This window comes from Phoenix dactylifera, chromosome 8 (assembly GCF_051530095.1).
Source record: "Phoenix dactylifera cultivar Ajwa chromosome 8, Ajwa_hap1_PhDact_Kaust_v1.1, whole genome shotgun sequence".
In the NCBI taxonomy this organism is placed as follows: Eukaryota; Viridiplantae; Streptophyta; class Magnoliopsida; order Arecales; family Arecaceae; genus Phoenix; species Phoenix dactylifera.
In genome coordinates this window covers 26,492,828-26,506,842 of record NC_143197.1, presented here as the reverse complement: position 1 = coordinate 26,506,842, position 14,015 = coordinate 26,492,828, and the positions used below count along the sequence as shown (strand labels likewise).

Sequence of the window (14,015 nt, the reverse complement as noted above, 5' to 3'; positions counted from 1 at the left end):
TATTCTTATATTATATTATAAGCATAATATAACATATCATTGCAATCATAATATATATTATAATAATAATAGTTAATTTTTGATAATATAATATATTATTATTATAATATTATAGTATACTATTAATAATATAACAAGATAGTATATTATATTATATTACAATAATACAATGCAATATAATAATATTTAATAATAATATAGTATTATTATACTACAATATATTATATTATATTATAATCTATTATTAGATTAGATTCTAATCCATTATATTGTTATATTATATTACAGTATTATTATATAATATTATACTATATATTATGTCATAATTATAATAATATTATATTACATTATAGTAATATTGTACTATTAATAATACATTATTATATCATATTATACCATATCATATTATGTTTTATTAGTATTCAATATTATATTATACTATATTATAATAATATTATACATAACAATAATATTTTAACATATAATAAAATATTATATTATATTATACTCTACTATGCAATATGCAATATCCTTTATTGTCATTTTATCATATAAAAAGCACTTTCTTATTTTGGTTATCAAATATATATTAAAGTTTCACAACACTTTGAAAATATAGTTACCAAAAAACTCTAAAAAACTCTACTGCCAACAGCAATCCGAAACAGGGCATAAGATGGTTTGGACATGTAATGTAGACCGAGGGATGCATCAGTATAAAAGAGTGATTTTACATGTAGAAAAAACGAGGGGTAAAGGCAGACCGAAAAACAAATGGAATGAAGTAATAAGCAAAAACTTAATATTGCTACATCTTTCTGAAAATGTGACCCTAAACAAAATGGAATGGAGGAAAAGGATGCATCAAGCCGACTCTAACTAGTTTGGGATTAAGGCTTAGTTGAGTTGTTTGTAGAATTCAACTTTTGAAAGATATAAGTATTATCATACCTAAAAATCCATGAGAATTTGCACGTAAGTTCTTTTGTAATTTTGTATTATTTTCTGTCTGCATTTAAGATTCTACTCAACTTCATAATTTTGTGGGTTTTCATAATTTTGCTTTAATTTCTATCTGCATTTAAGATTCTCTTAACAGAGGGGTTCAATCAAGGTTTGCCACACCATACCGAACCGGATGATATGGGACGTACTGTATTGTACCGATTCGGTACTAGTACATAGTAGGAGGGCGTATCGACACTTGGTATGCCGAACTGACCCCGTATCATATCGTACTGACATAGTGATAATCTAGCACCGGTACTGAGATGGTGTACCTTGGATTAAATAACCTTTTAAATCAGAGCATAAGCCTTCAATAATCTCTATAGGGAAGGGGTAATTTTCTAATTATATTCTATATTTCTTGAACTACAATGACCCAAGATAACCTATATAAAAGCTACCATCCCTACTCGGGAAAAAATTAACTTCATTTAGTTCAATAAATAAATGATTCCTCTTCCTTCATAATGTGACTTAATGACTTGAAGGCATGACCCCTTTTGACTCTAGCTGCAAAATCTAGCTTTTAGAAGTGTGACTCCATTTATCCATTCTATCTTCTCTTTTTAGTTATTACATTTCTACAGAAATCACTGAAAAATAAAGTAATCCATCCCCTTGCCCTCTTCTTCATTTCTAAGGATACTACAACTTAAACAGGCCACTAAACTTGGTTCTAGCAAAACTTGAAAATGTTTAAAAGTCTATGATAGAACCTCTCGTATCCCTAAATTGCCTCCAAATTATTTTCCTTAAATCAAACTCTCCATTAGATTGATTTCTCCTAAAGGTTTGGACCTTCATAGATAAAATTAAGCAATCTCATTCATCTAAGACAAACCTTCAAACTTCAGTTTTAGTTTTGAATTTTTTTATTCATCTTTTATTGGCAAAACTCTTGAATTACACTAACAAGCTCATTTCTAATTTATTGCTCCTTGTTGTGTACCATACATCCACCACAACATTCTTATAAGTGCACATTCTTTCACCCCATAAACTGCATCCTTGATCTATATGGTAAGGTTTGACTCATAACTTTCAATGATTTAATGGTACTTAATGATTCAAACTCTCTTGAATGTAAATCAGTACATATCTACTTAGTCCACCCTATTTTGATTTTCATTTTTCTAAGACATCATATTCTATCTAGCCATCCTATCATATAAAATAACCAAGTTAGCAATAATGATGCATCTAAAGAACCATTCTTAGCTAGTAATTCTACTAGTGCTTCTCTAATTTCTTGCTTGCAATCCACTCACTTGGTCCAGCTAGTTTTTGACCTTTAATGTATTCTCAAAATTCGTGAATTACTTTAACTTTATCACTCTACCATCATAGAATCAACCCAGAAGTAATTTACCCAGGGCACTTCTACATATCAGCAACAATTGATACTTTTATTACAATGTGAAAAGATAAAAAGCTAACACTTGGTGAAGCTAGTTGCCACCAAGTACTCCTTTGTCTCTTCAAAACTCTTAATCATATAGTTGTCCCTTCATACATGTCTTAAAACTAACTATAGTGCAAGCAATATGATGCCTTATGCTTTTTCAAATTCTTTATCTGATTCAATCATTCAATTGTCCTAAGGACACAGTCATGAAAATTGGCCTTCCTCACATGGAGCATAATTGGAGGTTGATCGAACAACCTCCAATGTCCTATGTGGTGACCCCTTAGAGGCCTAGCTAGGAAGGAGCCTAAAGGTCAAACCACCTAATTTTTTTTTATGAATATAAACATTAAGAATATAACTCTGCATATATATTCCATAGTTTCCCGACAAAAAAAAAAAGACACAAAACTTCGACAATTAAAATCTATGGGGTGAAAAAAAGCATCCATAATACCTAAAAAGAAAAAGGATTAACTCATGACAAGGTGTCCATAACATTCAAATAATCCATCAAACATTTTAACAAGGAAATGGCTATCTAAGGAATTGTAAATAGATTTAATTGATTCAAGGAGGAAGGAGAATGTTACGAATGGTTATTATTATCATAAACCGGTTGACTACTTAGATGGATTCACAGTCTTCATTTATCTATCTGAATTATTACTTCGAGCATATTATAAGAGTGTATTTACTAAAGAAGAGATTATGTTTACATAAGTTAATTGATAAATATTTTCCCCAGTTCTATTTTTAACTCTTATGTTTACTAGGTAACCAACCAACAAGCAGGCGAGGAACTTTGCCCACTAGACAATCAACCTACTTGGAGATATTGTACTTTTGTTGGGAAAGGAGAGATGGATGAGTAAGCACTAGTCATGTTTTGTCTATTGTACAGTGACCAGCATCACATGTGACTAATAATTGTGCACTTTAATGACTTCATTTTCTGAACTTTGGGAGGTTTTGCTATTGCACTACATTTTTATGATAATTACTGTGCATCTTATGTATTACAGCCAAAGGTGCTTTGTCGCAAGAGCTTTTGCTATAAAGATCCAATTCAAGCAACACTTATATTTATGCTTTGGCTCGAGAGGAAAGGTGTCAAAACAATTATAATGTCATAACAGTCCACACATGGCTTATTATATGCACTTTTTTTTGCAATTTATCAATGGTGTGAGCATAATCATCCTTAACCAATTCTGACAAAAATAGGTGAAAAAGGAATCATATAGCGATGCAATATGGCCAAAGGAAAAATCAACTTGGGGTTTAGAATGAAATAACAAGGTGAGGAATTATTTAATGGTTCACTAGTTTTTCTTTATTAGGGAAAAAAAGAGTGACCTGACACTACCATGAAACTAGGTCTCGCACTTAGGGCTGTAGATCTCATGTTTGTTTTAAGACATCAGAAATTGGGGAAAAAAGACAGTTATCAGAACCAGAATGGACATCGACTAAGTTATAGGACTCAACCTATAATGAGATACTTATAAAACAAAATTATGTAAGGAAAAAAGTAAAACTTATTCGCAACTTTATTAATTTTAAATACTAAAAGCCTGAAATGTATCCCTCATTAAAATACCAGAAAATAGGGCAGATTAATGATTGATTTTGGTTAGTAAGACTTTACAAAATCAACTAAAAGACCTAACGGTTGCATAAATGTCACAAATTAATTGGATAATCAGCAAAATAAATGAACTGACCTAAGCCTTTGCTAAGTAATTTTTTTTCCGAAAACAGATAAAAAAAGAACGCACTAAATGATCATACAGAACCATCATTGTCATATTTCCTTTTGCCAAGAGGACCATTGAGGCTTGAGAACATGGAGAAAAATAGGTAACCTCAAGCTAGGGACCAGGGACGGGATGGTCGATGGCACCAGAGAGTGGATAGGAGTGTTATCAAGCTGGGTCCTGGCACCAGTCAACCTAGGCCTATTGGGACGTTTTGTTCTAAATTCTGACCCAAACTGGGTCCATCAATCAGGTCAGGTTCAGTTTGACATAAAATTGTAAGACTGATCGGGTTTATAGGTCAAGTATGCATAGAATATGGATTGAATCCAGGTCCATGTACTGAACAGGTCCACTTGCTTCAAAAGGCAAGAGGGAATCAAGGGAAAAAAATCAGAGATGACAACAGAGAATGATAGCCGAAGGTGGGATGGAGCTAGTGACGGACCCTTCTGGTGGGAGGTGACATGGGGACCAATCAGTCATGGTAAGAAAAAACTTTAAATTTGTTAATATATTTATAAAAATTAAAGTATAAAAGAAATTATACATTATGTAATATATATATATAAGGTAAATCAACAAATATTTTCACCAGACCCAAATGTGAACATGAAATTCTTTATGGGCCTATCTTTGGAACCATGCCTTGTCCAAATGTCTGAGTCCAAATTGGATTTCAAATAGTTCCTGGTTTACATATCAAAGTAATAACCCTAAAGCAAAAACGACCACAGGGGGGAGTCCAGTGTCGGTAGGCATTAGAGAATGGATCGATAGATCATTGGCCAAGCAAAGAGAAAATACATGCCTCAGGCCCTTACATGCAGTCTTCTCTTTCACTTTTGAAGATGGAATAATGGGAAAAATCAAGAACTCTTTTTTTTCCGATAATTGAGGCAGGAACTCTATTGATTGAAGCAGAGATTGCTTTCACAACACCAAACGCTATATGATATAAATGTACAAAAACATCGATAGATTTATGACTAATGGGATATTAAATTGAGGAAAACTAAACGTTTTTTGCTGACTAAAAAACCTGCCAATTATTTAGATCACCTTGTTTGCAGTTTCAAAGAAGATAAAATGATTTTCCTACATTTCGTATATTCCTAATCCTTTTGCAGGAACTAGATTGGCCAGGAAGCTGGATCACCGATATTCTTATCTGAAAGACCAGGCCTTAAAGCTTTGATAACAACAAGAAAAAAACAATAATTTCATTAAGTTTCTGCACGAAATCCAATTACATAAAGAACTGGCCCTCTTTCTGCATTGACTTCTATTCAAACTCCCAGCTCAAGTTAGGAACTTCAAACTTCTTAGCAAAGACCTTCTTATAACCCCCAAAAAAATCATGAAATTCAGATTCCCATGAACTCCATATTGAAAGGTTGAAACAAAAAGCCTAGTATCAATGATTTGAAGCATTCTCTAACCAACCAATAGCTAAAATAGATGCAGTTAAAGAGTTACCTAAAATATAGGACTAAAAAGCTAACAAGTATAGCTTAAAAAATCAACCCAAAAATTGCAATATAATTGAAACAAAAACCGCTTAACCATTCTTGACTCTCTTCTACTAAATCTTAGCAATGCTTCCGCACCGTTTGCTTTTGCTAAGCAGGGTTTGCAGTATTCCTATTATCATAAGTCATCACATGAGGAATGTGTTCAGATAATATGGCATAAAACTAGATAAGAGTAATAACCAACTAGCAATAAATAATGCAAATTTCTGCTCATTGAGATGAATAATGATTTATATCAGTTTCAGCAAATAGAAATATAAAAAAAAAATGTCTAGCACAATCAAAGAGTGAAGAAAAGTGCTGGCACTTTAGACCAATGGCAGCAGCGTAAAACAAGAATTAATGGAAGAATAAAAAGAGGGAGAGAGAACTTAACAAAGAAAGACATATCTACTAATATATACTAGGAAAGGCTTTTTCCTATAGAAAAGAAACCAAATGCTACTGCAACGAGATTACCAAGGTAATAATATAACAGTCGTTAAAACAGTTTCCAAGGCCTCTTATTATATTATTTAGCAATAACAAGCTTTAAGATAATGACTACCATTCAGCTACTATTTTGTTATAAGAGATGTTACATAATGGGGTTCATGGACTTAATTTGATATTTGCATTATTCATAGTTTTTTATATTCAAATCTTCATGCTAGCTAGAAAAAATAATTTCTATTTAATGATTTGTAACATCAAATAACACCAATATTTTGCTGCTGTTACATGTCATTTTCCATTATAAAGCATTGTGATGGCCATGATAATGGCAATTATTCTATTGTCAAATAAACTTGATCCAAACCTGATTTGAATAAATACAAGTCAATATTTCAATTGCAACAATGGCTTTAGCAACGACCACCTAACCATCCCAAACCAGGCGATTCATGGTGCACCAGCGGACAAATGGGTTACCTAGACAGTTCGGACGGTCAATCCAGTTCAACCAAAACCTTTTTGTACAAATCTCCGTCAAACTTCTCCCTCTCGATTGTTCCCTCTCTCCCCTTCTCTCCAAATCTCTCTCTCTCTCTTGATTCTCCTCCCAATCTTCCTCTTCCCTCTCCCCTCTCTCTCAATGCTCTGTGATGACAACGAAGAGGCAATGACATCGGCTCCACGACAATGATGCAGGTTAGGGTTCCACAACAACGATGGTGATGCAACAATGTGATTATGACGGCTCTGCAACAACAATGCCGGCTAGGATTAGGGTTAAGTGACAATGACAACCAGTTCGCCTTCTTCCCCTCCCCCTCCCTCTCTCCCTCCCTCCTTTTCCTTTTTCTTTTCAAAATTTCTTCGGTTTAAAATTCTATAATTTATTTGACGCATCTCTTGTGTCTCATACACATATTAATTCTATGCCCAATCTGTATCCGGTCTGATATCTGATTCATATTCATACCCGTTTATAGATATAGAACTAATATCCAACTTGTATTGGTATATATTTTCAACAAAAATGGAACTAATAATATCTAATTCATATCAGAATCTATTTATAAAAATTATAGATACAAACTTCAAAATTGTGTTTGTATACGTATCCATTGAATACAAACAGGTATGGATGTGGAATGCTGATACCAATCCACATCTCATCAGTTTTCAGCCCTATTTAGTATGTTAAGACCTCCGAACCTAACATATATTAGATCATCAGCAGTCCAACAACATTAAAAAATACAATGTCACACTACAACAAAATGAAAAAATGACACAAAAAGATATGCTTCTAGCATGATATCATTAAAAAAAAACATAAGAGCGAAGTGATTTTAACCGGTAGTATGATTTAGATATCACCCACTGGAGTGGGATTTCATAAAAACAGTACAACCTCAAAATAGTTCTAGTGGGAGATGACAAATTCTTACTCGTATTTGAGTGTGGATAAGCTCCAGCTTAGATTCCTGAAATATTGGAGTCCAATAAGAACATATAGAAATCATGAAACCTCAAGATTAAGTATGGATACTGCTCCATTTAACACAACCAATACCTGTTCTTTAAGTGCTTCCTTTAGCTGAGCAACCAAGGATGATCTAGCCAATTCGACACTTTCAAGTTGCTCAATGCATTGCTTTAGAATAGTTTCCTGCTCCTGAAGGTCATTTAACAATGGTAATCCTTGCTGATTACCTAAACAAGCAAAAAAATTTAATCAGGAAAAACCAGGATCAAGAGGATGAAATGGAAATGATTCCATGTGATGTTAAAAGAGGAAGCATAAAAGGAGAACTAGTAAAATTATCAGATGTAGTCAAAATGTAAGTATATCTTCAACCATGGGTTTGTATCTCATAGTCTTGACAATGTTTATAGGAACACATACTCAGGACTAAGGTTTAGTCTGACAGGATGGAGGTAGGGAAAATTAGAAATTGAAACTTGAAAATTGAAAGATATCACAAACATCTTAATGAGGTGGAATTCAGCAAACCATCAAGAACTTTTTAAAAAAAATTCAAATTAATTCTTTGACAATAATATAAATCTAGTCATAAGACTGAAATAAACAATTATTTAATTGACAGGATAAAATGGGAGAAAACACTTTCACAATAAGCTCAGAATAAATGAAGTATTCTTTAATAATTTAAAGATCTTTGCAACTAGGCTTGGATGAGTATTCAGCAAAATCCAACAAAGATAATTAATGCACATTCCAGTAGAATTCAACACACAATATTCCACATCCAAAAAAGTTTTTCTATAGAGGACACCATTTTGTGACAAAGGTATATGTTTCAGTCAACAATATTGGCTTTAAAAGAAAAAAGATTTTTAAACTCATCAAGGATCAAGCGCGCACACGCAGTTGCTCCCCGTCCCCGCCCTGTGCAGGCCCACAGCCCCCAGCTTGCACGCAAGCATACATGTATATGTGTGCATATAAGTAATGCATATAAATGTATATATGTAGATACATATACATATATACATATGTGCGTGTGTGTGTGTACGGGCATACTGTTGAGAACCCCCGCAAGCCGCACCGCAAGCCAAGCAACGATCATGCACCAACCGAGGGCCAAAGCGGCCAACTGATGTGTCTTGTGGCCGGCCGACCCTTGGCCGACCACGAGGTTCATCCACGATATCGGCACCGCGTAGGATCAGCCCGCGCGCCAGACCTCGCCCCGTCAACCCAACGGACGTTTGGCAGAGAGGAGCAGGCCACACGGATGGCCGTGCGCATAGGACAGCGCACACAGCACGACCATGCCGAGTGCAGCCCTAGCGTGCCCACGCCCGCGCGCACAACTAGCCTTGGCCACTCGCGCGCATGGCCGCCCGCTCGCGGACTGGGACCCGCTCAACTGGGATGCGTTCCGTGCATCCAGGATGCGCGTCCCAGCAAGCCATGCATCCCAGCCGTCCATCAGCTGCATCCAACGGAGGAAGACCAAGTCAAACATCCAGGACGCGTGAGCTGTGCATCCTGGACGTGGGATCCATGCAAATCCGGGAGATAGAGATTTGAGGCCTTATAGGACCCCTCCAAGCCATTGATCACATGCCAATCAACGGTGGAGAAGCCTTGGATCCGTGGGAAGACGATTTTCCATGTTTATCTTAGGGAGAGTTACTTAAATTTGTCTAGGGTCTTAGGTTTATAAAAGTTGTAAGGGGCCCCATTGTGAGGCATCCCATAGTTGAGTTTAGTCTTATTCTTTTGTGAGAGAGTCGGCCGAAACGCTTGGGCGGCGTTGTGCCGATCTTAGTCCTTAGATCTTGTATTCTAGGACTTGGGCTAGTGGTTGATACATCAATCTCCACTAGATTGGGCTAGAAAGGGATTCCTTCAATCCTTGCTAGATTTCTTTTGCTTTCATTGTTCTTGTTATTTTGTTCTTCAATTTGAGTGCAATAAAATTCAGTTTAGCCATATTGTTGATCTTGTATTGATTTATTCCACCGAGGTTACCTACAATCGGTCCATCGTTAGCAATTTTCAAAGGCGCACGCAAGGAGCGCAGGGCAAGGGGCTTGGTGAGGGGCTTTGGACCGTGAGCCCCCATCACATACATACGTACATACGTACGTATGTACGTGCATACGTAATGTATGTATGTATGTATCTGCATATGTGAGTCACATACCGTGGATATCCTGCCAAGCTGGTCCATGTCATCATATGTAGCGTGCCACCCATAAATGGCACAATGCAAAGGATACATACCTGTGTATCCTGCATGTTGGCCTGTGCTGGTCCACATTGGAAAGGTTCATGCGTGGGGGAGCTGGAAGTAGATCCCAATTAGCTTGAAGAGGGAGCAGGTTCAAGTATGGGAGAGAAATGATGGGTTTCAGAAACTTGACATTGAAAATGATGTCTTGCACCACAAAGGTTCATAGTAAATTGAAGTATCAGATTTTCTAGCATAAGCACTAAAAGAAAGACAAGTTTCTTGTGCACGACTCAAGATAAATCAGAAAAGCATCATACTTTATTATGTTGTTCTCTTTTAATACACATATTGGGTCATATAATTCAAAAGAAAAGAGTGGTTCTAATCTGTCTGTAAAAGACAAATGGAAGCGGTACAAAATTTTCTCGACCAGATTAGTATCATTACTAGCAGCCGAGGTTATTCTGACTGATTCTAGCCTTCCAGGAAAAGGCAAAATAACTGATGAATAATGCATTAAACCTTAGCATATAGGTGCTTACATGTGTACATGAATATGCATATAATATATCTTGCCAAAAAAAGTATAGGTTTCTTTAGGAAGTGGTGGCAGTAAATGAGATAGATGATCAAGCATATGATAATGAAAATTAGTTGACTGCACGACCCCGTCAAAACATTGAACTAGAACAAATCGAAAAGAAAGATTTGAAACCAAGTGGATTTATTTTTTGTCCCATATTTTTCTATTATGTTCTCTTTCCATTCATATTTTTAATATGAATCTAAATCTGGCTTTCCACCTCCCGCGGTCAATTATCAAATTTTTTGAAGCGAATCTTTCTATTTCCTCATAGATGGTGCACAGTAACATCTATTTTCACTAGATTCACAAACATTCATAAGATACTGAAAATGGTCCTAAAGAACTGTTCATACCTTGAGTGCAGGCATCATCAACATCCTTCTCCATCTTCTCAACAAGTCGAGCAGCAGACTTACATTTATTTAAGGCAGTGTCTTCATTGAAATGTTCATCGAGTACAGCTTGATATGCAGTTACTATTTTCTCAGGCATTCCTCCAACAGCCAGTTTCTAAATATGGAACAAACATCATGAATTCATGATACAAATATGAATTTATGATTTTATCTGAATGGAAATCAATGAAAAGGAACAGAGAAAGGACCCATGTAGAAGGAAAATTTTAGTAACTCACAAATCTTACTGCACTCGCATCTTTCTTTACTACTTTTATGGGGTTTGAACTCTTTCCATTGTTATCCAACAAAGGAGGAGTGTTACCAAGAAGATCATCTCTAAGGCTTCGTCCACGAGAACCAAAGACTTTCCTTTCATCCCATATTTCTACCTGAACATTAAGGAAAGAGAAGATGACGATCAAAATTTCAAAATATAATTAAGTTAATTGTTAGCAGATAGATCAAGCTGCCTAGCAGGAACAATGGTCGTTTCCTCATTCTTCTAGAAACAGTCAGTATATCATTGTCTATTGAAATCCTTGGAAACCAAAGAAATAAAATCACCATTACATCACATGTATTAAATGATGAGGTAGCAGTGAATATACTACAGGAAACCCTCAATTAGTTGAAAATGGCTTTCAGCTGCAACAAAGGATTATATTTGAGAAATTCAGATAGGAAACTTGCATAAAGATCAATTAAACTAAAATTGTAATTATTTGGAATTTCAAGAACCAAAAAAATAATAATTCCAGAGCACTGCTTTCTTTTGTCACAATTAATCCAGTGTTCCTGCATAAAATCGTCAGTCCATCCTTTCCCTAAAAAGGCTTTGTCTATCAAGATCTTGGAGTAAATTGTGCATAGAAACAACAAAATCATATATATTATAATTGAGATGAAAGAGTATATTGTGCATGGGCCTACAGCAGCGAGGAAATTAAACCTAACCAAATAGGTGGCTATTTTATTCATACCCTACATCCAGATGCTACGAGATAGCTACTTCATTTTACATACATTTTGAATAAATATGAAACCATGCCAAGTCTGATAAACCTAAAATACAGAAGTTTGCAGATCACTCTCTAAAGATGTATGTCCAGCCTAAGGGCAGAAGCTATTATATAATACCTAAATCAACATCTAAATCTTCAGAAAAAAAATATGAATTGGGTTGCAAGAACAACTGAGCACTTTCAATCCAAAATTTCTAAATTTTATTATATGTCGGCTATTTTTACACCATATTGCCAACATTATCTAGGAAACAATTTGTTTGTTATAGTCCAATCTTTATCAAAAGGACACCTACAATCAAGGGAAGTGACCTTGACTGGCAAGAACAGTAAAGATGTCAGACATTTAGAACTCAACCAAAAAATAATTGTTAAGCATCATACGAGAAAGGACAATGACATAAAATAAAACATAATATAACTGTAAAAAAGTAGATTTGAATAGAAAGGATGCAAGCAAAATGACCTAATTAATAAATCAATAGCCTAAGCATACAAGCTACAGATATAAGCATAATCAATAGAGAAAAAGTGCCAAGGTCTTAAACGAAATAAAGAAGTAGAGAATATACCAATCTCATGACCACTTTCTTTCCATTTTCTTCCCCATTCTCATATGCATTTTTCAAACATCCAGGAAGGACCTTCCAAAACTCATTTACGAACTCACTCCCCTTGCGCCTGCTGTTCTGTAGAATATCATTTGCAAGATATAGAAAAGAGACTTTTTGTTCTTTTGGGGAGCTATTAAACAGCTTCTCCCATGTCTCAACAACCTGTTTGGCCTTCTTCCGGTGAAAAATGCACCAATGCGACAACGCTGATCCAGAGTTAAGAAACGCAAACAAAAACAAGCAGAACTAAGCAAAACAATGTTGCTGCATTGATTAAAGAAAAATGGCTAAAAGGTATGAGAAAACTATAAGTCCAGCCAGAGAAAGGATTATAGTTGTTATTACATGACAAGTGAATTGAAACTCAAATCCTGAAGTATATGTTCATGTTACAGAAAAGGGGGCATAATCACAAGCTATTAATATTTGTATAAATAAACAAAAAAATGCTGGAACTCCGGGCACTCTGAGCCACTTCTAAAATATGGCATGCACCAACTCATAAATGTTATCTAAATGTAGCTTTATAAGAGAGATACAAACTAATAAAAAAATTAAAACGGCTAATAATACAATAAACACATACTAGCATGATAAACTTTGCAACTTTACACACCATATAACACCATATACTAACATTCATCAAAACACTAACATTCTTGATATGACATATACAATTTTGTGGGATCTAAACATCACAAATCCAAGTTATCTCAAATGCATATGCTGAGTTGCACAAGCAATATCCACCACAAATGGCATTTTCCTAATTTTAATATTGTCACAAAAACAAGTATCTTGTTAGCTTCATATAACACTGTAACACAGTAAGACAGTTGAAACAAGCACGGCATTATTTTAAAAATTAACAAGGATAAGTACAAAGGTGACTTAGGTGAAATATGTGCAGACATAGAAGAACATGGAAGACAAAAATATCAACAAACATAAGCAACCATTTTAAATCTAATTGTGCAGGATTATCAATACAAATGTATGTAAGTATTCTCCTCATCTTTCAGAAGGACGGCTATCACTGTATTTACTCAACATATAACATAGCTACCTAAACTAAAATATAGTCATATACATGTACCCTTATATCAGTTAGACAAGAACCATCAAGCCCAAAGAAGATCAAAGACCAGAAGGTCGCCCAGGAGAAAGTGAAATTACTATTATGTGAGACTACGTGTATGTCTTGTTTGACTCCAAGAGGACAAGGTTAATGCAAAACAAAACAATTTTTAAACTTAGCTTCAATTAGATGCTAAGCTGCAGGACACATAATGGAAGGCTGTTATCTTCAACGGCTGTCATGTTTTCTTGGAGACTTGCAACTAGAGGAAGCTGATTCCACTTTTCAGAATTTGGATTAGGCATGTAAAAAGGACATGTCTTAGAGTTTCAGGTATCTACCCTGTTTGTGTGAATTTCTCTATTAATTGCTGGCGACTTCATTAGTTTAGCCAGTATTCTTCTTCTCCTTCCTTTGATTGTCATAGAACATGAACGAAACACATTTTCATCAAGGAATTCATTTTTGCAGTC

At 35.0% G+C, this 14,015-nt stretch overlaps 1 protein-coding gene across 2 annotated transcripts in view; it reads right to left on the bottom strand.

Moving 5' to 3' along the window:
• The window catches only part of LOC103709057 (uncharacterized), a 41,753-nt gene that overhangs the window by 16,886 nt on the left and 10,852 nt on the right, over positions 1-14,015 (bottom strand). For both annotated transcript variants that reach the window (XM_088703276.1, XM_088703277.1), the window contains 5 exons: positions 12,423-12,670; positions 11,065-11,217; positions 10,784-10,940; positions 7,711-7,850; positions 7,586-7,621 (listed from right to left, as the gene is read on the bottom strand). In XM_088703276.1, the coding sequence (XP_088559402.1) occupies positions 7,586-7,621; positions 7,711-7,850; positions 10,784-10,940; positions 11,065-11,217; positions 12,423-12,670 (734 nt within the window). The remainder of the gene's footprint in view (positions 1-7,585; positions 7,622-7,710; positions 7,851-10,783; positions 10,941-11,064; positions 11,218-12,422; positions 12,671-14,015) is intronic.